The sequence below is a fragment of the Symphodus melops genome (assembly GCF_947650265.1).
Source record: "Symphodus melops genome assembly, chromosome: 8".
In the NCBI taxonomy this organism is placed as follows: Eukaryota; Metazoa; Chordata; class Actinopteri; order Labriformes; family Labridae; genus Symphodus; species Symphodus melops.
The window spans coordinates 19348264-19369101 of record NC_136698.1 but is presented as its reverse complement, the minus strand read 5'-3'; the positions used below and the strand labels follow the sequence as shown (position 1 = coordinate 19369101).

At 41.0% G+C, this 20838-nt stretch overlaps 3 protein-coding genes across 3 annotated transcripts; all 3 read left to right on the top strand.

The window, feature by feature from the left end:
• Positions 1 to 4: 4 nt before the first annotated feature.
• On the top strand, positions 5 to 3518 carry pigx (phosphatidylinositol glycan anchor biosynthesis, class X). The gene is made up of 6 exons (XM_079351353.1): positions 5 to 184; positions 1220 to 1310; positions 1391 to 1526; positions 1643 to 1853; positions 2597 to 2697; positions 2802 to 3518. The coding sequence occupies exons 1-6, from the start codon at positions 121 to 123 to the stop codon at positions 2937 to 2939; spliced, it is 741 nt and encodes a 246-aa protein (XP_079207479.1). The 5' UTR covers positions 5 to 120; the 3' UTR covers positions 2940 to 3518.
• Positions 3519 to 4542: 1024 nt separating this feature from the next.
• pak2b (p21 protein (Cdc42/Rac)-activated kinase 2b) lies at positions 4543 to 15434 on the top strand. Its single transcript, XM_079351493.1, has 15 exons — positions 4543 to 4826; positions 7556 to 7930; positions 8030 to 8136; positions 8240 to 8390; positions 9047 to 9078; positions 9165 to 9278; positions 9376 to 9508; positions 10103 to 10166; positions 10653 to 10701; positions 10924 to 11036; positions 11396 to 11513; positions 11614 to 11713; positions 12358 to 12554; positions 14134 to 14271; positions 14366 to 15434. Exons 2-15 carry the CDS (start codon positions 7741 to 7743, stop codon positions 14450 to 14452), a joined length of 1593 nt encoding a protein of 530 aa, XP_079207619.1. The 5' UTR covers positions 4543 to 4826; positions 7556 to 7740; the 3' UTR covers positions 14453 to 15434.
• A 2231-nt stretch (positions 15435 to 17665) lies between these two features.
• Positions 17666 to 20835, top strand: rpp21 (ribonuclease P subunit p21). The gene is made up of 5 exons (XM_079351354.1): positions 17666 to 18016; positions 18097 to 18197; positions 19025 to 19107; positions 19644 to 19778; positions 20648 to 20835. The coding sequence occupies exons 1-5, from the start codon at positions 17960 to 17962 to the stop codon at positions 20764 to 20766; spliced, it is 495 nt and encodes a 164-aa protein (XP_079207480.1). The 5' UTR covers positions 17666 to 17959; the 3' UTR covers positions 20767 to 20835.
• Positions 20836 to 20838: the final 3 nt, after the last annotated feature.

Genomic DNA, 20838 nt, shown 5'->3' with positions numbered 1-20838 from the left:
GACGTAAAACTACTAAGGGGTCCTTCGGGAGTCTTTTCCGGCAACAGATTCACACATCACACAAGTTTAACAGACTTATAGGAGGTTACAAGTTTGTTTTAGCTCACGTTTATTGTGTTTATGTATCTTGCACTGTTTGCAGTTTTAGCTTGTTTGTCGACATGTTGTGGTTCAGTCGAAGAGGGTGAGTTTGGTAAATATTGCATGTTGAAGACATAGATGAAGGTGTATTGAGTTTTTCTGATTCAGGATTTAGTCTGAACGTTTAATTAAATTTAGGAAAGTGTAATTTGTTACTGCTTGTCCTGTCAGTAGTTAATTGATACAACGTTTGGGATGTAAGATTATTCACCTGATTGTAAGGCAACGTTTATTTAAAAAAAAAAAAAACATTTAAAACAACCACAATTGCAACCTTATAGCTCTTTATTTATATATTTATTTCTTATTTTGAATTAATGTGTAACATATGAACAGTGAATTAAATTTGCACCTGTCAGATATATAGAGGGAATTGGCAAGGTTATTTTTTTCTTACATTTTTCATTCATTTAAGAAAGAGTGGATCAGTAGTCTCTAAAGCTGAGTCACAGATTGTAAATCATGCTTTTGTATCTTCTCGGCTTGACTATTTCAGTTCCCCTTTCACCTGCCTCAATGAGTCCGAACTTGACCATTTATAATTTAAAATGCTGTTGCAAGATTGTTAAGCAGGTCCAACAGGTCCACTCGTATTACACCCATCTTAGTTTTTCTGCGTTGGCTTCTAAAAAAGTTCAGAAAACATTTTGAAAACCTTTTTTGTTGTTTATAAATCCATGCATGATAAGGCCTCTATTTATATCTGTGACCTGCTCCATCCTTCCCTTCAATAGCCTAATGAATAGGGAAATGCTAATAGGAATAGAAAATGCAGGCCAGCCAACTCGATCATGAAGAGTACAATGATGAGTTAGGGGCTTAAGATCATGAACCTCAACACTTCAGGGTCAATAGTATACAAACATAATCTGTGTCCAAAAAGGATGAACTCCTCACTATGCATCTGCCCAGAAGCAGTCTTTAATCCCCCACCCATAGCAGGCAAAGGGGCCCAGGAAAAACAACAATAAATATTGTTACTTCTACCATATCCGTTTAAAGATCTGGTATCAGAAAATCCTGTTTTGTAAACCCATTTTTAAGATAAATGAGGTTGTTTTTATGATGATGTTTCCAGATGAGAAGAAAGAGAACCATTGTGGTGTACTGAAGCAGCTGCTTGAATCCTCCACTGTGTCAGTGGAGCTCAGAAAGAACGGCTTTCACAGGTGTGTGTTCAAACATGGATTAACAATTGTATTCTTGGCTCGCTGAGACAAATAAAGACATGATCTGTAATGTATTTTAGAGAGCTGGTGACCTCAGTGGAGCTCAGCCATGATGATTTCAGGTGGGTCAGAGTCCTGCTGGTTCACAGTTGGCCCAGGGGGGTTTATGTCGATCCATACCAGCTTGCTTCTCTGAGTGATCTCAGAGATTGGAAGGTAAGAAACGTAGAAACGCAACATATTTGTAGGAATAAATATTACAATCAGTGTTTATTTACTCCAGGAATGCGCATAGTGTAATAACCTAAATATTTATGTCTTTATTATTTAAGATATTAATGGAGTCAGCCATTGACCTGGAGCTTCCTGCTCATAAGACATCAGGATTCATCACCTATGTGTATCCTGCCCCTGAGGAAACTCCCAGACTGATAAAAGTGACAATCCCCGTTCATGCTCGATACCACGAGCCATCATTTGATGGGAAGGCTTTTACACCTGTAGAAATAGAACCTCCAAAACTTTTGCTACGGGCTGAAAAATGTGAGTTTATAAAAATGTATTCTGAGGTAAGATTGTCAGAATTTTTGATCAGCTTGAGATGAGCCCAGCTTTTATTGGGTGAGAGGCAGGGTACACCCTGGATTGTTCACCAGTTAGTCACAGGGCTGACATATAGAGACAACCAGCCACATTCACACCTACAGGCAATTTTAGGCTCAGTCCCATTTTACCCCTTAGCCCTACCACTGTACCCCTACGTTTTGCACGTTCACATGTAGGGGTAGGGTGTCTTAACTCTTGTTGTAGCAGAGGGTGAAGCATAGGGCTTCTTGGCTCTTTTAACGAAGGCACACTCCAAACAGATGCACTACAATTCACTTAGTGTCCCCAATTAACCTAACAAGCAAGTCTTCGGACCGTGGATGGAAGGTAGAGTTCTTTGAGAGAACTCATGCATGCACAGGGAGAACATGCAAACTCCATAAAGAGAGACCCTCACATTTATTATGTGAACTAAAGTAGTCTGACCTGCCAGATAAATGCTGCTGTGATTAAATTAAATTTACTTTTTTGTGTAGTGTTTAACTTGTCTGTTGGACTATCTAATACTAATATTGAGAGTTTGTGAAAGAAATATGTTGTTGTACTTGTGTATTTAACTATTCAATTAATTTTTACTTGACTAAATATCAGATTATAAGAATAATGTGGAACATTAAAAGAATAACTTGGATATTAAAGCTCTTTTGTCCTGATGGATCGAAACTTCTTTCTTTGTTTAGGCACGCAGCTCCACGGCTTTGAATCTCTCACAGTCATTGAAGCTCCGTGCACTCACACAAATCATAGCACCTGTGCATGGCTTCAACTTCTTCATCAGCAGGTGGTTACTGATAAATCCTCTCATTAAGTTAAATTTTAAGAAAAAAGTTCAACTTCCTACAAGCAGAGGCGTTTAAAGTTCTTTTCTCTTCTTGTATCCTGCAGGACCAAGGCTCTGTGAGTTTACAGGTTCCAGTTGGAGACGAGTCCCTGGTGATTCCCGTTTGTGCTGGAACTATTCTCGTCACAATGATCTGCTGTGTAGGACTGTTTAAATACATGTGGACACATCGGATCGTTTAACTAGGGACAGTCAATGTTTGTTGTGTTAACATCTCAGGATCTGGGGCGCCACTAGCCTAGTGATTATGTCATACGCCCCATGTACAGAAGCTATAGTCCTCATTGCAGTGACCATTGATTAGAAGATGCTGAGTTATTGCTTTTTTAAGATATTTTTTAGGCAATGTTTGCCTTTAATGGATCGGACAGCTGACGAAGGACAGGAACACGTTGGGAGTACAGAGTGGCGGATGACATGCAGCAAATGGGGCTGGTCGGATTCGGATCCATTAAAGGCAAACATTGCCTAAAAAATATCTTAAAAAAGCAATAACTCAGCATCTTCTAATCAATCAAGATTTGTCATGACCAACTCTGACCAATTTTTCAGAGAGATTCCCCATAAGCCATGTCGTCATCTTTTCTTATTATTTTGATTAAGAGACCCCTGGTGGTGGGTTTTACATACTGTGCGTTGACATGAAAAATGTATTTCTAGAAAAGCAACAACTTTTCATCACAATATTTTGGTTCTGGTGTTTTTGTATTTCAAAAAATGTTTTGTGTGTCATTAAATCTATTTACATTTTATGAAATGTATTTGCTTTTCAAGAACTTTTTTGCATTTGGCCATTATATAAAACTGATGGTGAGACAAATGTAGAAATACAGACAACCTCCTGTTTTCAGAGATGACTCAAACAGAAAAACATAATACTTTTTTATATCATTAGGAAATGCCATTGGGTTTTTCATGAAGTAGGACTTTGTTAGTAGTTACATCTTTGTTTTGGTTTGTCTAAGGTTTAGATATAGGAATACTAACGAGAAAATTAATGAAGATAGCAGTTTAACATAGTTTGAATTTGAGATTATCTGGGTGTTCTTTATCCCAAATTCAAACATATCATGTTGAAATGAAGATGATTCCCGTCATCAACCGTTTTATAAATGTTATAAATGTCCTGTCCTCAGACGGCTGTAATGAGTTATAACATTAATCCATACTTGTCTCATGTCCAGTAAATTAGGGACCCAGATGACCTAGTGATTGGGTCATGCTACGTGCACAGAGACTTTAGTGGTCAAGTGGACAGCCTGGGTCCAAGATCCGACCTGTGCATGGCTCCTTTCATGCATGCCATGCACCCTGGTTTCTTAATGTATCTACTGTTCTATAACATGAGGATTACTGAAGTCCCAGTTCTTTTAAATAAAGGCTGAAGACTTAGACAACACAGCTGCTGTCATGAAAGATTTTGAATAAATGATCTTAATTTGTTATCTTTAAGACTATGCACTGTTACTTGTACAGTTGCGTATCATTGCATTCTTTTATTTTAGGTTTTTTTCTGGCTTTATTCGGTCTGTACTTATTTTAATGCTTTGTATTTGTGATGTATCCTCTTATGATGTTTTCCGTGAAGCATTTAGAATTGCCTCGTTGCTGAAGTGTTATACTGTAGCCTATAAATTCAAATAATGTATGATAATATAAATTCACGTGTCTGCCTTGTTAAATGGTAGACTTTTTTTGTCAAAACCGTTAAAATAATAAATTATTAATAAATATAAGATGGTGTACTTTTCTATTATTGTGATAACCGGGATGGTATGGTTTGAACACACTTGATGGGAGACATCAGTGAGCGGGCTGGGCTGGGTCTCTAGTTCCGCTTCCCCTCCGCCATAGCGGAATCGTCCCGGGGCCGCGGAGACACCCGAAAAGTTGCTTTGTAAATAGTTAAAGTCACGTTTTTACTCCGTTACTTTTGTTCGTGTTGGACCACCACGACCCCACATAATACAGGAAGTACTTTTACCGGATTAACAAACACTTTCCAGAGCGTCGAGGACCGTCCAGTGTTGATAAAGTTGTGTTGAAGTTGAGCTGCTGTGGAGCCTCCGGTGAGCCTGTGTTAGCTTCAACACAAGAGTCAGCCTGTCTCTTCTAGGCTATTCTCTATTTGACTCACTCCCTGTCCCGTGAAACATTCTAATATGTTGTTCAGACCATGGAAACATTATGAGGCTAAATAATAGTCCCGTTATATTTCAAGCGTTAGTGTAGTCTGTCTTGCTAATGCTAGGTCGTAGCTAGCACACTTGTTGGCCAAGTACTTGGCTAACGTTAGCTCGCTAGCCGCCCGTTACTCATTTGAAGGACACATAAAGACTCCTATAAGTACAAGTAAAGGGCCAGATCTCAATATCTCAGCATTTTAAATGTTGGAAAGGCGTACTGAAGTGATAGCCTCTGTTTATTGTTTTAATATCAACATGTATTGTTCCGTATTTGTTCATTATTAATCTCTGCTGTGACACAAAAGAAGTCTGAGGTTGCTGAAAATGCTCTCCACTTGTTGTAAGGTTGTTGTGTTTTAAAGCGATGCCAACTGTTATTAATGGTGTCGAAAATAACCGAAGCTTTGAGAAAATGACGTCTTATTTGATGAGATAGGAGGTAGTAAGAGGTATAAATAAATTAGAAACGACAAACAATCACATTCAAAAGTTGACAATATGTTGGCAGGTAAAAATCCAGTCGTAACATCCTTAGTGGTTTCCATGGCGACTGAGAGGTTTACGTAATGTGCTCAAATACGCTGTAATGTTTTGATCCTGTAATTTCTATTTTGAAACTAAAAAGTCTTTGTTTTCATTTTCATCGTAAATTAGTCAAATTGTGTAAAGGTTCCTAAACGTATGGGGGAGTGTTTGTTTGTACTTTAGCGTTGTGCAAAAACTTTTCTATTCTTGTATCATTTTTAAATGATGCAATCTCAGTTGTTTTAGTGGTCAACATAATCAAAAAATTATTGAATCATTAAATAAAGATTCAGATCTTAAGTCGTATTTTCAAAAATAGGCTTGCTGCAACATGATAGATCCATTCAGGAGTTTGTCTGCAATTGATTTTAATATTTGGAAATTAAAGTCAATAAATTATATTTGATGTCACGGACTTGTATTGTTGTTGCTGTGGTATCAAAACAAATGTCCCTATTGCTTTTTTTTCACCAGTGCTATATTGAAGTTTAAAATGCTGGCATCTTGACAAGCCCAGTGTTGTGCTGAGTCTGTGTTATAATTATAGATGATATAAAGAGACTGAAAACATTACCGCCTGTGTTTATCTCTGCTGTGTTTTCACAGCTCACTGTTGTGTTACCAAATACTGCACAGCTTCAGTGGTACCATTTCTCTCGTGTTGTTTCCAGTGTTTAAAGAGTCTGAAATAGATGTGTTCCAAGAGTGTACACACTACAACCAGATAAGTTGGGATATTGTTATTTACATGAGTGCTTTTCCTATTAGCTCTGAAATAAGTAATGGTTCCCTTAGATATCACTATTAATTAATGACAAGAAGCGCCATTTTCATCAGTGCAATATTTATTTCCCAACAATTTAGACAATAACAAAGATCACCCCAAATAACCAAACTTGACAAAATCAGTAGCGGGTGTTTCCAGCATTTACCACAATGACAGCTGGACAGCGACGTCTCATGCTTCTAACTAGTCTCATGATGTTGGTCTGAGGCAATGTGTTCCACTCCTCCACGAGTGCAGTTCTGTGAGGCCACGTTGGGGTCGGGTACGAGCATCCATTCACTGCTTCAGCTGGTCCCAGACGTGCTCTATGGGGTTCTGGTCAGGGGACATTGCTGGTCATACCATATGTGGCACTCCGACTTCCTGAAGTGACAATTCTGGCACGATGTGGTAGAGCATTATCGTCCATGAACACAAAGTTGGGGGTGTGCTTGTAATTGATGAATTGGGGGATGATGATGATGATGATGGGTTCTATGATGTCTCTGAGGCAAGAACATGCAGTGACTGATCCATTGACTATCACCAAATCTGTTTTGCGCTGACTGATGCCTGCCCAAACTTTTGCACCTCCTCCACCAAAGCAAACCCTGGGGACCATGTTGATTTCTATGCAAGGTGACCTGACACTCATCAGTGAACAGGACAGTAGACCACTGCTCCTTTGTCCAGGTCCCATGGTCTTGTACCCACTGCTAACAGTCACGGCAGTGTCTTGATGTCAGTGGAGTCACCTGCAACGGTCGTCTGGCATTCAAGCCAAGGTGGTGAAGCCTGCTACCGAGCTGAAGGCGTGCTATGGCCAGGTGCTGCTGCTCGTCTGTTCAGTGACGACGTGTGTTCATGGCTGCTTGAATGATGAACTGGGAATTACTAACAATACCAGCTTTTTATACCCCAGAATGTTGAAATTGATGCCACAATATGCTCCAATATGTAAGGCACATTGTACACAGTGAGACCATTAGGTGGAAAAGACAAAATGAGGTGTCTATCATCCTCATACAATTGCCTCCCTATCCCAAAAATCACTGAAGTGAAACAAACACATTATGTATGAAACCCAGTGAGGACTTCACAAGATCCCTAACTTACTGTGTGTAGTGTATTTTGCCTATATAGGTTTGCCAGTATAATGAAATCACTTAGTTCAGTGTTAATCAAGGTTTCTACATTAACCATATAAACGACCACCTCATGACAATGTGCTGACTGCACTCCGCTTTGGGAAGTGGTTCATGGGAAATGCAGTCATGTAGATGTCGTAGTAGTCTGAAATGTTTGTCTTCTTTTCTTGCAGGTATCCCTCGGTGCTTCCTCTCTGCTCTGCTGTTAATCCTCCCGCGGCGTATGAGCACAGCGGTGCTTCATGCTGATGTGAGCCCTGCCTTGCTCTCTCTCTCTCTCTCTCTCTCTGTTTGTTTCCCTCTCCTTCCTCGCCCCGCCGCCCTCTCAGCCCTGTGAGCCTCACAGAGACCTCCAGGGATGTGTGATAACGGAGACCCCGAGGATAAACCCCCTGCACCCCCGGTTAGGATGAGCAGCACCATCTTCAGCACGGGCTCTGGGAAAGACTCACTCTCAGCCAATCACAGCTCCAAACCTTTGCCATCGGTGCCAGAGGAGAGAAAACCTCGCAACAAGATCATCTCAATCTTCTCCGGGGCAGAAAAAGGTGACACAAAGGCCGAAAAATGATGTGTTTTTATCTTTGTCTGTTTGCGATCGAGCAAATCCTTATGTGTAATCTTGATAATGTTTTGTCAACTTGCAGGTGGCAGAAAGAAAGACCGAGACAAAGAACGACCAGAGATCTCACCGCCGTCAGACTTTGAACACACCATACATGTGGGCTTTGATGCTGTCACAGGAGAGTTCACCGTGAGTTTTCAGCGTCTGCTTCGTCTCACACGTTAATAGATGTTCCTTTCATCTCGTCTTCTTCCTCACCCTGTTGCCACCATGCTGCGTGTGTCACACACAGGGTATGCCGGAGCAATGGGCTCGACTACTGCAGACCTCAAACATCACCAAGTCGGAGCAGAAGAAGAACCCACAGGCAGTGCTCGACGTTCTCAAGTTCTACGACTCTACTGGCAACGGCCGTCAGAAGTACCTCAGCTTCTCCTCTTCAGGTGAGAAAATGACCTTTGACCTTAAAGACCTCATCACTCAGCAGTGCTCTCAGAAAAAAAGTAAAGTTGGCTGTTTGTTTACGTGACAACAGCCATCTGTTTGTGCGGGTCACTCCCAGTCAACATTCTCTCGAAATGTTACCTTGTAGTTTAGGGTCAGTTGGAGTAACGTTTTATTTAACGCCTCACCACTCTGCTGACTTCTGGCCTTCTGGCATGTAGACAACATGCCGGGTAATTGTTTTGTTTTTTTGGATCCATGTTTGGGTGCCGCAGCAGCTCAGTCTGTAGGGACTTGGGAATCAAAGGATCGCCAGTTCAATTCCCGATGCGGACCAAGATATGGAAGTTGGTCTGGTAGCTGGAGAGGTGCCAGACCACTTCTCGGTGCCCTTGAGCAAGGCACCGAACCCCCACCAGCGCACCTAACAAAAAAAACAAACCAAAAAGCACATTTGTAGAGTTTTAGCTGATTTGACTGACAACATTTAGAGCTGGGTAAAGCCCCAAGATTGAAAAAGTTTTCCCTTTTCATGGATCAAGTATATAATAGTCAACTTTATGAAACATTGGAATTCTTCTCACAGACAGTACAGTGTGTTCGCTCTGATGGGAGACTTTTGTAAACTTTGACTCTTTGTTTTTGTCGTTGACAGAAAAAGACGCGTTCAGCCCCGGGCCTCAGTCTGTGAGTACTTTATAAAACACATGCTTTTATATCCCAGCTCTATGTTTGTTTGTTATGACGACTAACAGACGACTTCTCTGAATCAGCCGGTCAAAAAAGGAACCGAACCGTCCTCTCCGAACATCAAAGACATCGATGATGATGACGATGATGAAGCTCCTCCTCCCATCGTGGCTCCCAGACCAGAACACACAAAGAGCGTGAGTCCCCCCCCCACCCCCCATTTTCGTCTCGTACTTTGCCGTGTGAGAATTAAGGACGTGTTGATTTATTTGCGCTTATGTGTTTGTCGTGCAGGTGTACACCCGCTCTGTCATCGAGCCCCTCCCCGCTCCGAGCACAGCCGTGGACGGAGACGTCGCCTCGAAGGCTGCAGACAGACAGAAGAAGAAGGGCAAGATGTCGGATGAGGAGATCATGGACAAACTGAGTAAATTATATTTAAATCATTCAGCTTTGTTACAACAATTTGAATTCAGACTTTTTTTCCATTGAAGAGATCACTAATGTCGATGCTTTGATACTTTTTTAAATCACGTTTTCAAACCACATGAAGTTTTAAAAAAAAGTACAATTTCATTCATATTTTTAACCCAAATAGATAAAGCACTTTCTAAATTGTACAACAACATTGAAAATGTGTCAACACGGAGTTTGTCTGCATGAAAACAAGAAATGAATCATGTATTGGAAGTTTTGTACTTATATTCTTGTTGCTCTTTTTCAAAATGCACTTTGACGTGCACTTTGTTGCACAGTATCTTAAAATGTTTGTAAATCTGTACTTTTATTTTTATTGTTTATATTTTGTATACATTCTTAAAATCTTTCTACTGTTAGTTTACACCGTGGCTCAGGGAGAAACTTTTCTTTTTTTTTTTGTATGTCCAGCACGTTGAAAAATGTAAAATACAGATGAGTTTGACTTTGGTTTAGAAATGGGTATTAATATTGGATCTTTTTGCATCAAAGTTTAAGCTTCATGTTAAAGTCTGAAAATGTGCTGTTGTCTTTTGTCTCACAGGAACCATCGTCAGCATCGGAGATCCCAAGAAGAAATACACCAGATACGAAAAAATTGGTCAGGGGTGAGTTTATACACAGAACACCATAAGTTTCACCCTGTTCAGTTTGTAGTCCTGCTAGCTTCCTGTATGCTAACTGACCTCTGAGCGTACAGTACGGTAACGTTGATAGTTGTGAAGTACAGACCCTCAGCCTGCGAGTCTCTCTGCCCTCTTCCTCTGCTCCCTTTTTGTCTTTTCAATCAAACCAGCCCTCCACAAGCTTCATTTACTGAATCGAGTACCATGTTTCCTTTAAATGCATCATTATGACCTCATCACCTTGAGAAATAAATGTGTGTTTTATTTGTGTGCTACTTGTTTTCATAATCAAATCATGGCCTTTCTTTTCCCAACATAACCTTCAAAAGTTTAAAATCCAGCGACAATAAATCTTTTGCATGAGGCAGATCTGAACACATTTAGTTTAAGAGCGGTTATTCTGTACTTTGGTGTAAAGTTTGTTTAAATGATCACTCAAGTAAAATGCTCCTCTCGTTCCTCTCGCAGGGCGTCAGGAACCGTTTTCACAGCCATTGATGTGGCCACAGGACAAGAGGTACAGAGCATGTGTGTGTGTGTGTGTGTCTCTCTCTTCTGGTTTTTAGATGCTTTGTATGATAAATAAATCTATCGCTCACACTATACTTACAACCCAGCAGTATTACAAAGATGACAGAAAGTTTGAAAAAATCTCATATTATTGTTTTGGACATGTGTGATCTTTCTTTTTCGTGTTTTCATTAATCTCCACTCTTCTTCATATTGGTTCTGTTCGCAGGTTGCCATCAAACAGATCAACCTGCAGAAGCAGCCGAAGAAGGAGCTGATCATCAACGAGATTCTGGTGATGAAGGAGCTGAAGAACCCCAACATCGTCAACTTTTTAGACAGGTGAGACTGTGAATGTTCAGACATGGCCGAAGACCAGGAGGCGTTAGAAGAGCGGAGTGTGAACATTTCTGCTGTTTTATCCTCTCTGATCCTAACCGTTTCATGTCGCTCTGCGCTCCACTGACACTTCATCTCTCCACATTTAAATCAGCGAAAGCTCAACCCCGCTCGATGCTGTGGATTCACCCGCACATTTTAAGCGCCGGCTGATTCTTTACTTTCTGCAGTGACTGCCAGCTTCTGCTGATAGGTTAAGCTATCTGTGGCATCAATGTTGTCACGTGTATGAGCTACAATCCAACATGTGTAGTTCAACGTGCTACACTGTGTTTCATTGTGCGTGTGTGTGTGTGTGTCAGTTTCCTGATGGGGGAGGAGCTGTTTGTGGTGATGGAGTATCTCGCTGGAGGCTCTCTGACAGACGTGGTCACAGAGACCTGTATGGACGAGGCTCAGATAGCTGCTGTCTGCAGAGAGGTAAACTCCTATACTAATCAAATCCATCTTCTGTCAAAGTCAAAACTCAAACTGAACTCCCATCATCCTCCCCTGCGTGCTCTCGTGTTTCTGTCTGCAGTGTTTACAGGCGCTGGAATTTCTGCATGCGAACCAGGTCATCCACCGAGACATCAAGAGTGACAACGTGCTGTTGGGGATGGACGGCTCCGTCAAGCTGAGTGAGTCTTGCCGTAATGTGATCAGGTGCAGCCGCTAAACTGTCATTACTGTGTCTGTCCACTAGGGCAGTCACATTAGCCGAATCATCCTGACACTCTGTTCCACATAGGCTAAAATACACGCACACGTGCACAAACTAGATCCTTGCCAAGGTGAAAAAAGTCACCCTGCCCACTTCACTCGGGATGACATTTTCTGGAGAAAGTCGGGGGTTTAAAATTGTGCCATTTGCAGCTCACGTTTAAAATGGACTTCCTGCGTGCTAACCAATAAAATATCTGGATCTGTTTTGATACCACGAGAACAAAATTTCCTTTGTGACCCTTTTTGGGTAATTTGTTGTTTTCAGTTACGAAAAACAGCAGACAAACTCCTGCAACATTTTCTTTATTTAAAAAAAACACAAGCATTGTTTAGGTACGGAAACTTTGCCAACATATTGTGTTGTCTTTCTTTCACCAGCTGCAGCTTGTTTGAATATGACTGACAATCAAAAGTTTTTTAAAATTATTTGATAATAAAAAATGAGAGAAGGTATCCTGTTAAAGAACACATTCTAGTAAAAAAATTATGGAAAATTTGGAAAACCTCACTTGAACTTTGACAGTTTTATATGATGAACTCGTGTTTTTCTGCTCCACAGCCGATTTTGGCTTCTGTGCCCAGATCACTCCTGAGCAGAGCAAACGCAGCACCATGGTGGGCACGCCGTACTGGATGGCTCCTGAGGTGGTGACCCGGAAGGCATACGGGCCCAAAGTGGACATCTGGTCTCTGGGAATCATGGCCATCGAGATGGTGGAAGGAGAACCTCCATACCTGAACGAGAACCCGCTCCGAGTGAGTTAAATACTTCGATGGGAAATGTCAAAATAAACCATTCTTAAATATAAGCATGTAAAAATGCATAAAAAAATATTTAAAAGAGCCAGGAACTTCAGGATGGAAGTCTATATAAACTGTATGAACACAGTGCATATAAGGATGGACATGTTATTGCACAATTTGTCCCATAAATAATCATTGCAATGCAAATGAAATGAAATGACATTAAAAATACAAATAAGATCAGGTGACAGCTTATAACAATATTTTTGCACAAGAGGTAGGAGTGAATTGTCCGCTTTGTGGGTGTGATCGACTGGGAGCTGATTGGTTAAACAGTCTGACTGCAGCAGGAAAGAAGGACCTGCAGTGTCTCTCCTTCAGACACCGCGGGGGGCGGAGCCTGTCACTGAAGGAGCTGCCCAGTGCTGTTACAGGACCATGCAGGGAGTCGGGAGACGTTCTCCATCAGGGATGATAGCTTCTTCATCATCATCCTGTCTCCCACCACCTCCACAGGGTCCAGGGGGCAGCCCAGGATAGAGCTGGCCTTCTTCACCAGTTTGTTCAGTCTGTTCCTGTCTGCAGCCGTGGTGCTGCTGCTCCAGCAGACAGCTCTGTAAAAGATAGCTGATGCTACCACTGAGTCATAAAAAGTCTTCAGGAGTGCTCCCTGCACTCCAAAGGACAGGAGTCCTTTCTTTTAGAGACCCTGTGGGTTATCAGTCCAGTCCAGTTTATTGTTCAGGTGAACACGCAGGTACTTATAAGAGTCCACTATCTCAATGTCCTTTCTCTGGATGTTCACTGGTGTGGGGGAAGTGGGTCTGTGCCTGCAAAAGTCCACCACCAGTTCTTTGGTTTTACCTGCGTTGATCTGGAGGCTGTTCCGCTGGCACCAGTCCACAAAGTCCAGGTTGAGTTCTCTGTACTCCCCCTCGTTCCCATTGGTGATGAGGTCGACAATGACAGAGTCATCAGAGAACGTATGCAGGTGACAGGTGGTTAAAGAATCCATGCCCCTGCTGAGTCTGAGTCAGGATCACGTTAACAGCTGCAGTGAGTCAGGAGTCTCATGAGAGGCCGTCCTGCCCTCCACATTCAACAACAACAGCATTCAGATAAAAATGTTGGGTTCTAAATAGTTGACTGGATGTCGCGAAACAAATATTTCTGTCCAGTTTTTCTGCTGCCTTGTCGCTTTCTTTGTTTTCTAGTTGAATAAACAAGGAATAAACAACATAGAAACGAAGTGCTGGAATACACATTCTACTTCACAAATGTATTCATGTGGAATTCACATTGTATTTGTTGGTTAAATGAAAAGACTGTTTCCTCATATTAATGCATCTCTCTACAGAGCCCATCGAGGCTTCCTTAAGAAAAAAAGAAATGTTTGAAAATGCATTCCCTCAGTTTCTAAGTCTGCGTGCGCTCTGGTGTGTAGTCCATGCACACTGATTTATACTGCAAATCCATGCACGCCCATTTGATAACCGTCTAAATCAAGTTATTAGTATTACTGTCAGCTTTTCAGATTATGTCCAGAAAACAATATTTCACACTTTTGTGTGTTCCTCTTCCTGTTGTGCAGGCGTTATACCTGATCGCCACTAATGGCACGCCTGAGCTGCAGAACCCTGAGAAGCTGTCTCCGGTCTTCAGAGATTTTCTCAACCGTTGCTTGGAGATGGATGTAGAGAAAAGAGGTGGAGGAAAAGAGCTGCTGCAGGTTGGAAACTCTTACTGTTTCTTCAGTATCCATTCAAATCTGCTCTTCTTTAAATCATTTCCCTTGTGTGTTTTTTTGTTTTGTTTTTTTGCAGCATCCGTTCCTAAAGCTGGCTAAGCCGCTATCCAGCCTCACGCCGCTCATCCTGGCAGCCAAGGAGGCCATGAAGGGCAATCGTTAGTGGATGAGACGAGAGCTCCCTGCCTCCCCATGCTGTGCGCTGATGAAGTGCCAACCATTTAGATTTCTGTGCCAGACAATAGGCTGAGAGTGACTCTCCACTCTCGATGCAGCAGCCTTATCAGCCCTGACAAACCTCACTGTGAAGAAGACCAAAAATCTTGAGCACAACTCCACCGCTGTCCACATGAACTGTACTCTCTGTCATACGTCAGAAGACAAGTCAAACTAAAGTGCTTCGAGTCCGACGCACTTCTTTTCTATAACAGATCTTCGGTTGACACGTCGGGGCTAGGCTTGTATTTAACTTGGAATGAAGAAGACGCCTAGTTCTGTTTAGTTTTTTTTTTTAATCAACTGCCTTAAAAACAAATGCAAAATGTTGCCTAATGTATTGTTGATTGTGTCAATGTTCCTCTTCCTGTGATTTTTACTACCTTTGTAATTTCAGCTCGTCAGTGTCTTAGTTATTTTGATACTTGAATTTTCATACATGTCCGCCTCCTCGTCATGTAGTTCTTCTCGACACTATTTCAACCTTTTTTTACGGACATTTCCTCTTCCCAGTTTTATAGGAAACTTTTCAGTACATTCTTCATTCTGAACATGTGCTGTGATGGTGTCAGTGTTTGAGCTAACACTCCCACTGTACCAGCTCCTGTTGTCATTGGTCTCCTGATACCAGTGGTGCACCTTACAGGCAAATGAAGATATTAGATGACAGGGTTTATACTTTCTTCTCTATTGTTATTAAAAATGAGTATTGTATGTTGATCTCTGTCCTTTGTGTTCTTCTGGACTAAACAAGCTCTTTTCTCCAGTGTATATTGTGTACTTAATGATTAGTTCGACAAAAAAAATGCCATATCATCGTGGTTAGCTGTTGAAGGCTGTAAAGACAATTTGTTGACTGTTTTTTTTTTATGTCTCTTCTGGATGACTAACAACCCTGTCGCACATTCGAATAAATACAACTGTTGCGATTTGGGAGTGAACGTGATTTGTGTGTAGCGATATGGAACAAAAATGACCAGATTAAGATTTGGAGGTCTAATCAACCTGGATAATGATTTCTGAATCTTATTTAAAACAAACTACTCAGATTCATGCTTTGTTACTGCCGCTGCAATCACAGCCAAGATAAAAAACAGTAGAAACAAGAACAGAAATATGATTAACGCATTCAGTGTTCAGAAGCATCCAGCATTTAAAGGTTTGTTAGTTTAAAATCCAAAAACCATGATGTAAATGAATTAGAGCTACAATTTTTTGTCTAGTCCAGTGCTACCATGGAAACAAAGTTTGGGGCTTGAAAAGTTCAAAAAGTTGTCAGCTAATTTATACTCTGATAAGACCATAAACTCAGTTTATAATAGACTGCATTAGGTTATCGCAGTCAGAGAAGATTTTATGTTTTGTCTATACAGCGCTACGTTTTTCTTTGGGCTGGCATTGCATGATGTCTCAACGAAAGAACAAAATAGCTTGAGCCAAAAGCACAAATAACTCAAGCTATGAGAAAACAGGGGGGCATTCCTCTGTAATGCACAAAATTCTCCAAGCTCAGAAAACCTGCCCAACAAAAAAAAAGGAACTAAAATCTTTTGACCTCAATCACCGAAGAAAATGTTTGCAACTGGTATAAGTCCCTACAGGATGCGAGTGTTTTTAATGGAACAGAGACTTGATGGGGAATTTTAAAGATTTAACACATTTCAAATTCCCAATGAAACGCCGTGATCAGAGTTGATCAAAGCAAAGACATAAGAACATCATCAGAACAGCATCATGAAGACTCTGCTTTATATTGAGGCTGTTGCACTCTGCATCTTGCTGCTATGTGAGTGATATAAAGTGAAAAAACACACTACAGACAGATCCAACTTTGATGCAATGTCCTTAAAACAAGTCAAAATGAGGCTCAGTAATGTGTGTGGCCTCCACGTGCCCGTCTACAACGCCTGGGCATGCTCCTGATGAGGTGGTGGATGGTCTCCTGAGCGATCTCCTCCCAGACCTGAACTAAAGCATCCGCCAACTCCTGGACCGTCTGTGGTGCATTGTGGCGTTTGTGGATGGAGCGAGACATAATGTCTCAGATGTGTTCAATTGAATTCAGGTCTGGGGAGCGGGCGGGCCAATCTATAGCATCAATGCCTTCATCTTGCAGGAACCGCTAACACACTCCAGCCACATGAGGTCTAGCATTGTCTTGCATTAGGAGGAACCCAGGGCCAACCACACCAGCATATGTTCTTAGAAGGGGTCTAAGGATCTCATCTTGGTACCTAATGGCAGTTAGGCTCCCTCTAGCGAGCACATGGAGGGCTGTGCGGCCCCCCTAAGAAATGCCACCCCACACCATTACTGACCCACCGCCAAACCGGTCATTCTGGAGGATGTTGCAGGCAGCAGAACGTTTTCTACGGCGTCTCCAGACTGTCATGTCTGTGACATGTGCTCAGTATGAACCTGCTTTCATCTGTGAAGAACACAAGGCGCCAGTGGCGAATTTGCCAATTTTGGTGTTCTCTGGCAAATGCCAAACATCTTGCACGGTGTTGGACTATAAGCACAATCTCCAACTGTGGACGTCGGGCCCTCATACCTCCCTCATGTAGTCTGTTTCTGATCGTTTAAGCAGACACATGCACATGTATGGCCTACTGGAGGTCATTTTGCAGGGCTCTGGCGGTGCTCCTCCTGTTTCTCCTTGCACAAAGGCAGAGGTAGCGGTCTTGCTGCTGGGTTGTTGCCCTCCTACAGCCTCCTCCACGTTTCCTGATCTACTAACCTGTCTCCTGGTAGCGCCTCCATGCTCTAGACACTATACTGACAGACACAGCAAAACTTCCTGCCACAGCTCGCATTGATGTGCCATCCTGGATGAGCTGCATTACCTGAGCCACTTGTGTCGGTTGTAGACTCTGTCTCATGCTACCATGAGAGTGAAAGCACCGCTGGCATTCATAGGTGACCAAAACATCAGCCAGAAAGGATCGGAACTGAGAAGCGGTCTGGGCTCACCACCTGCAGAACCACTCCTTTATTGGGGGTGTCTTGCTAATTGCCTATAATTTCCACCTGTTGCCTACAGCGTGTGAAATTGACTGTCAATCAGTGTTGCTCCCTAAGTGGACAGTTTGATTTCACAGGAGTGTGATTGATTTGGAATTACATTTGTGTTGTTTCAGTATTCCCTTTATTTTTTTGAGCCGTGTAAATATATATTCTCTGGTTCCTGGTTCTCTGGTTCCTTTATTTAAAGGTTTGTGTCATCCTATAAAGGAACCAGAGAAAGGCAACAACAAGAAAATCAGTGGTTTCTCAGTTTTATCCAGAACTGTATTTTTGCTGTAACACCTTTACAATCCAGCAGGAGGCGGTAATGCAGGTGTTGTAGATACCAACTGCCATTAAAGTCAATAGTAGAAGTAGAAGCGTAAGCACGTTAAAGGGACGAGGAGAAGCTACAGGAGAAGTGTGTGAGTTTTGGACCTTTTTTGAAATGGCAGGTAATTTGAAAGACCGAGAAGCTTACGAAAGACTCAACTATCTTTATCAGGTAATAAATAAACAATAACTGAACATTTGTACTCCGCAGGTGATATTATTATTATTGATGTATTTATTTCTTCTTGCCAGGCGGCTCATTGTGTTTTATCCAAAAATCCGGAAAATGCGGAGCTGGCTCGTTTCTACTGTTTTACACAGAAGACCATAACGAGACGTTTGGTCCTCAGACAGTAAGTGAAATTCACCTAAATATTACAAACAAGTGTTTTTATTTTTTTATTTTTTTACTATCTTAACATAAAACTTTATTAAAAACCTTCCTCGGCACAATTCATCACGTTCTAGGTTATTTCTACAAACCTGCTACAAAAGTATGTATGGGAAGCTTAGCTTGGATAAATGAAAACCCCATTTTAAAAATAGATTACGATAATTAAATCAAAGACGTCAGAGAGTTTCCATGCCAAGTCAATCGTAGTTGATTCAATTAATTTTAATTTTAGCGAAATAATACTAGCCTACGAATAAATAATTTCATCAATAAGCCTACCCCTTGTTTTAAAACTATGTATTTTACCTCTATTGAAATTTTAACCCTACTAAAAATAATTTGACATTTTATAAACTTGGATTTTGCATCCTCACAACTGCATAATATTATTTAATATGAGTTTTTCTGTTGTTGATTGCAGTTTTTAGACTTGTTTTTATTACTGAACTACTTACTTTCTCAACATATAGGTGCATATATTTTAATGAATAAAATGTACTTTTATGTAAAGTGAATTGTTTGCTGTCATTGGGCAATTCCATATTTTTGTCACATTCCTTTTTTTTCTGTAGGAGACCCCCAAACCTCCCTGACCTGATGTTGTCAACTGATTAACTGCAAATTATTAGCTCATGTTAATTGTGTTAAGATGATGTTATTCACATCCCTGATTTAGAAATGGCACAGCAAGTTTGGTTGACAGCTAGAAAAAACGCACAAAAAGCAGCTTTATTGTTGAAATATTATTTTCTTAAATGTTCTAACATGTTAATTTTATTTTTGCAGAGACCCATCAGTGAAGAGGACAATATGTAAGAACTGCAGCTCCCTGCTCATCCCCGGAGTGACGGCGACAACAAGACAACGAAGTGAGTCCGTTTAAAGAGACTTCCTGGGTTTTATCTTTCCCGTTTCCTAACCACATAGAAAACATTTAAAGCTCCTCTCAACTGGTTTGAAACTGACTGAAATGAGTAGTGATGCCTTTTTATGACCTAGAAAAGTAAACAAGTGTATAATGAACAAGACTGACTATTTCTGTGATACAATTTTTACTGCCTTTAACTGCTGCAAGGGGATTGGTTAAAGATGAGATTTACGACAAGCTAGTTTTTTTTATTTTTTTACATTTTCCATAGTAAATATTAACTGATGTACATTTGATTGTTATTTAGGATAACAGGGATTTTTTTGTCAGAAATTTCTACTTTCATACTTACAAACCTAGATTAGCAAATAGAATAAATAGATGTTACATTCTGTCCGAAGAGGGTTCCAAAAAAAGACAGAAACTGAAAGTTCCCTACTGCAGCTCTTGGCGTAAAATGATGTCTCTCAGCTGTTATCGAATAAATGTAAAGTCTCTGACACACAAACCGTCTTTATGTTGATTTTGTATCTGCAGGGAAAAACAAAAAGACGAGTTTCACCGTCATGAGGTGTCTCAACTGTGGGAAAAGCAAGAGGCTGCTGAATAATCCAGATTACAGCCTGTGGGTGGATCGTCCTGAGGCTCAGTTGGAGAATCAGAAACAGCCAGGTGACGAACTTTAGCTTCACACTGTTTATGTCACAGAGGACTATTAGCTATCAGCATAATATCAGTGGCCTCTTTTCAGACTGCATTACCACAAAATCGTCATAACTAAGCTCAGCATTCATTTTGTCTTTGTGATTTTTAAAGCCTAATGATAGCCTCACCAATAAATCAAATAATACTCTTAATAGTCTCATATATGCACAAGAGGATATATGTTCACCAACCGATTACTCACTCAATAATGCACCTCTAGTCAACACTAAGGAGTAGTCAGCAGCATATCCAGCAGCTCTGCATATTGCAACAAACAAAAAGGGAGTGAGCATGGCCTGCTGCATTTACTTGTTAATTAATCTAGTGTGTCATGATACGTTAAAGTCAGGAGAAGGCTTAAAGGGGATGTTTTATCTGCAATATATACTTTTTTTTTCTTTTTCTTTTTTTTAACCTTTTGTTATGTACACAACCGGCTTTGTAATGATAGAATATTCACATACACTGCGATGCATTACACGTGTCACTGCACCTCTAGAGGGCGCACTAGAGAGCTCAGGCTATCGCACGTGTGTGACATGCCACACTTCCTTTTAGCACCAAATGTCATGTCATGAAATGGAAATTCATGAAGCCAAGAATGAAATGTTCAGTGGATGCTTTTCCAGATTCTAGAGTAGGAATCAATGAATGATAGGTAATTTTTTCCAAGTAGTAGTTTTCACTCTCCAATTTAAAAGCAAGTATATCTCCAGCCGTCAAAGAAACCTTTTGGAGGGTTAAAGAGTTAAGACATTGAACCTCCACTGAAGACATGATGACTTGAAGACAGCTGTTTGTACTGACTGTTAACTTTAAGTATTTTTCACCCTCAGATCCAGCCCCTCCTGTTACAAAGACGCCCAAAAACCCAAAGCCTGGTAGGTGGGCAGCACAGCAGCAGCTCTCCTCCTCTGGAAAATGTGCAGCTTTAAAGTCATTCTTAAGTTTTTGATCCACAAACACTCACATTAAAAACATCAGCCCTGAATTAATTTCTTTGCTGATACTATGACCTCTGTAACAC

Excerpts from the sequence above, each read along its gene's own strand:
- pigx (XM_079351353.1), top strand. The coding sequence starts at position 121 with ATGTATCTTGCACTGTTTGCAGTTTTAGCTTGTTTGTCGACATGTTGT. Across the intron at positions 185-1,219 it reads TTGTGGTTCAGTCGAAGAGG|ATGAGAAGAAAGAGAACCAT; the intron begins GTGAGTTTGGTA and ends TGATGTTTCCAG. Across the intron at positions 1,854-2,596 it reads TTTGCTACGGGCTGAAAAAT|GCACGCAGCTCCACGGCTTT; the intron begins GTGAGTTTATAA and ends TTCTTTGTTTAG.
- pak2b (XM_079351493.1), top strand. The coding sequence starts at position 7,741 with ATGTGTGATAACGGAGACCCCGAGGATAAACCCCCTGCACCCCCGGTT. Across the intron at positions 11,514-11,613 it reads TAGCTGCTGTCTGCAGAGAG|TGTTTACAGGCGCTGGAATT; the intron begins GTAAACTCCTAT and ends TTCTGTCTGCAG. Across the intron at positions 14,272-14,365 it reads GAGGAAAAGAGCTGCTGCAG|CATCCGTTCCTAAAGCTGGC; the intron begins GTTGGAAACTCT and ends GTTTTTTTGCAG.
- rpp21 (XM_079351354.1), top strand. The coding sequence starts at position 17,960 with ATGGCAGGTAATTTGAAAGACCGAGAAGCTTACGAAAGACTCAACTAT. Across the intron at positions 18,017-18,096 it reads GACTCAACTATCTTTATCAG|GCGGCTCATTGTGTTTTATC; the intron begins GTAATAAATAAA and ends TCTTCTTGCCAG. Across the intron at positions 19,108-19,643 it reads GGCGACAACAAGACAACGAA|GGAAAAACAAAAAGACGAGT; the intron begins GTGAGTCCGTTT and ends TTGTATCTGCAG.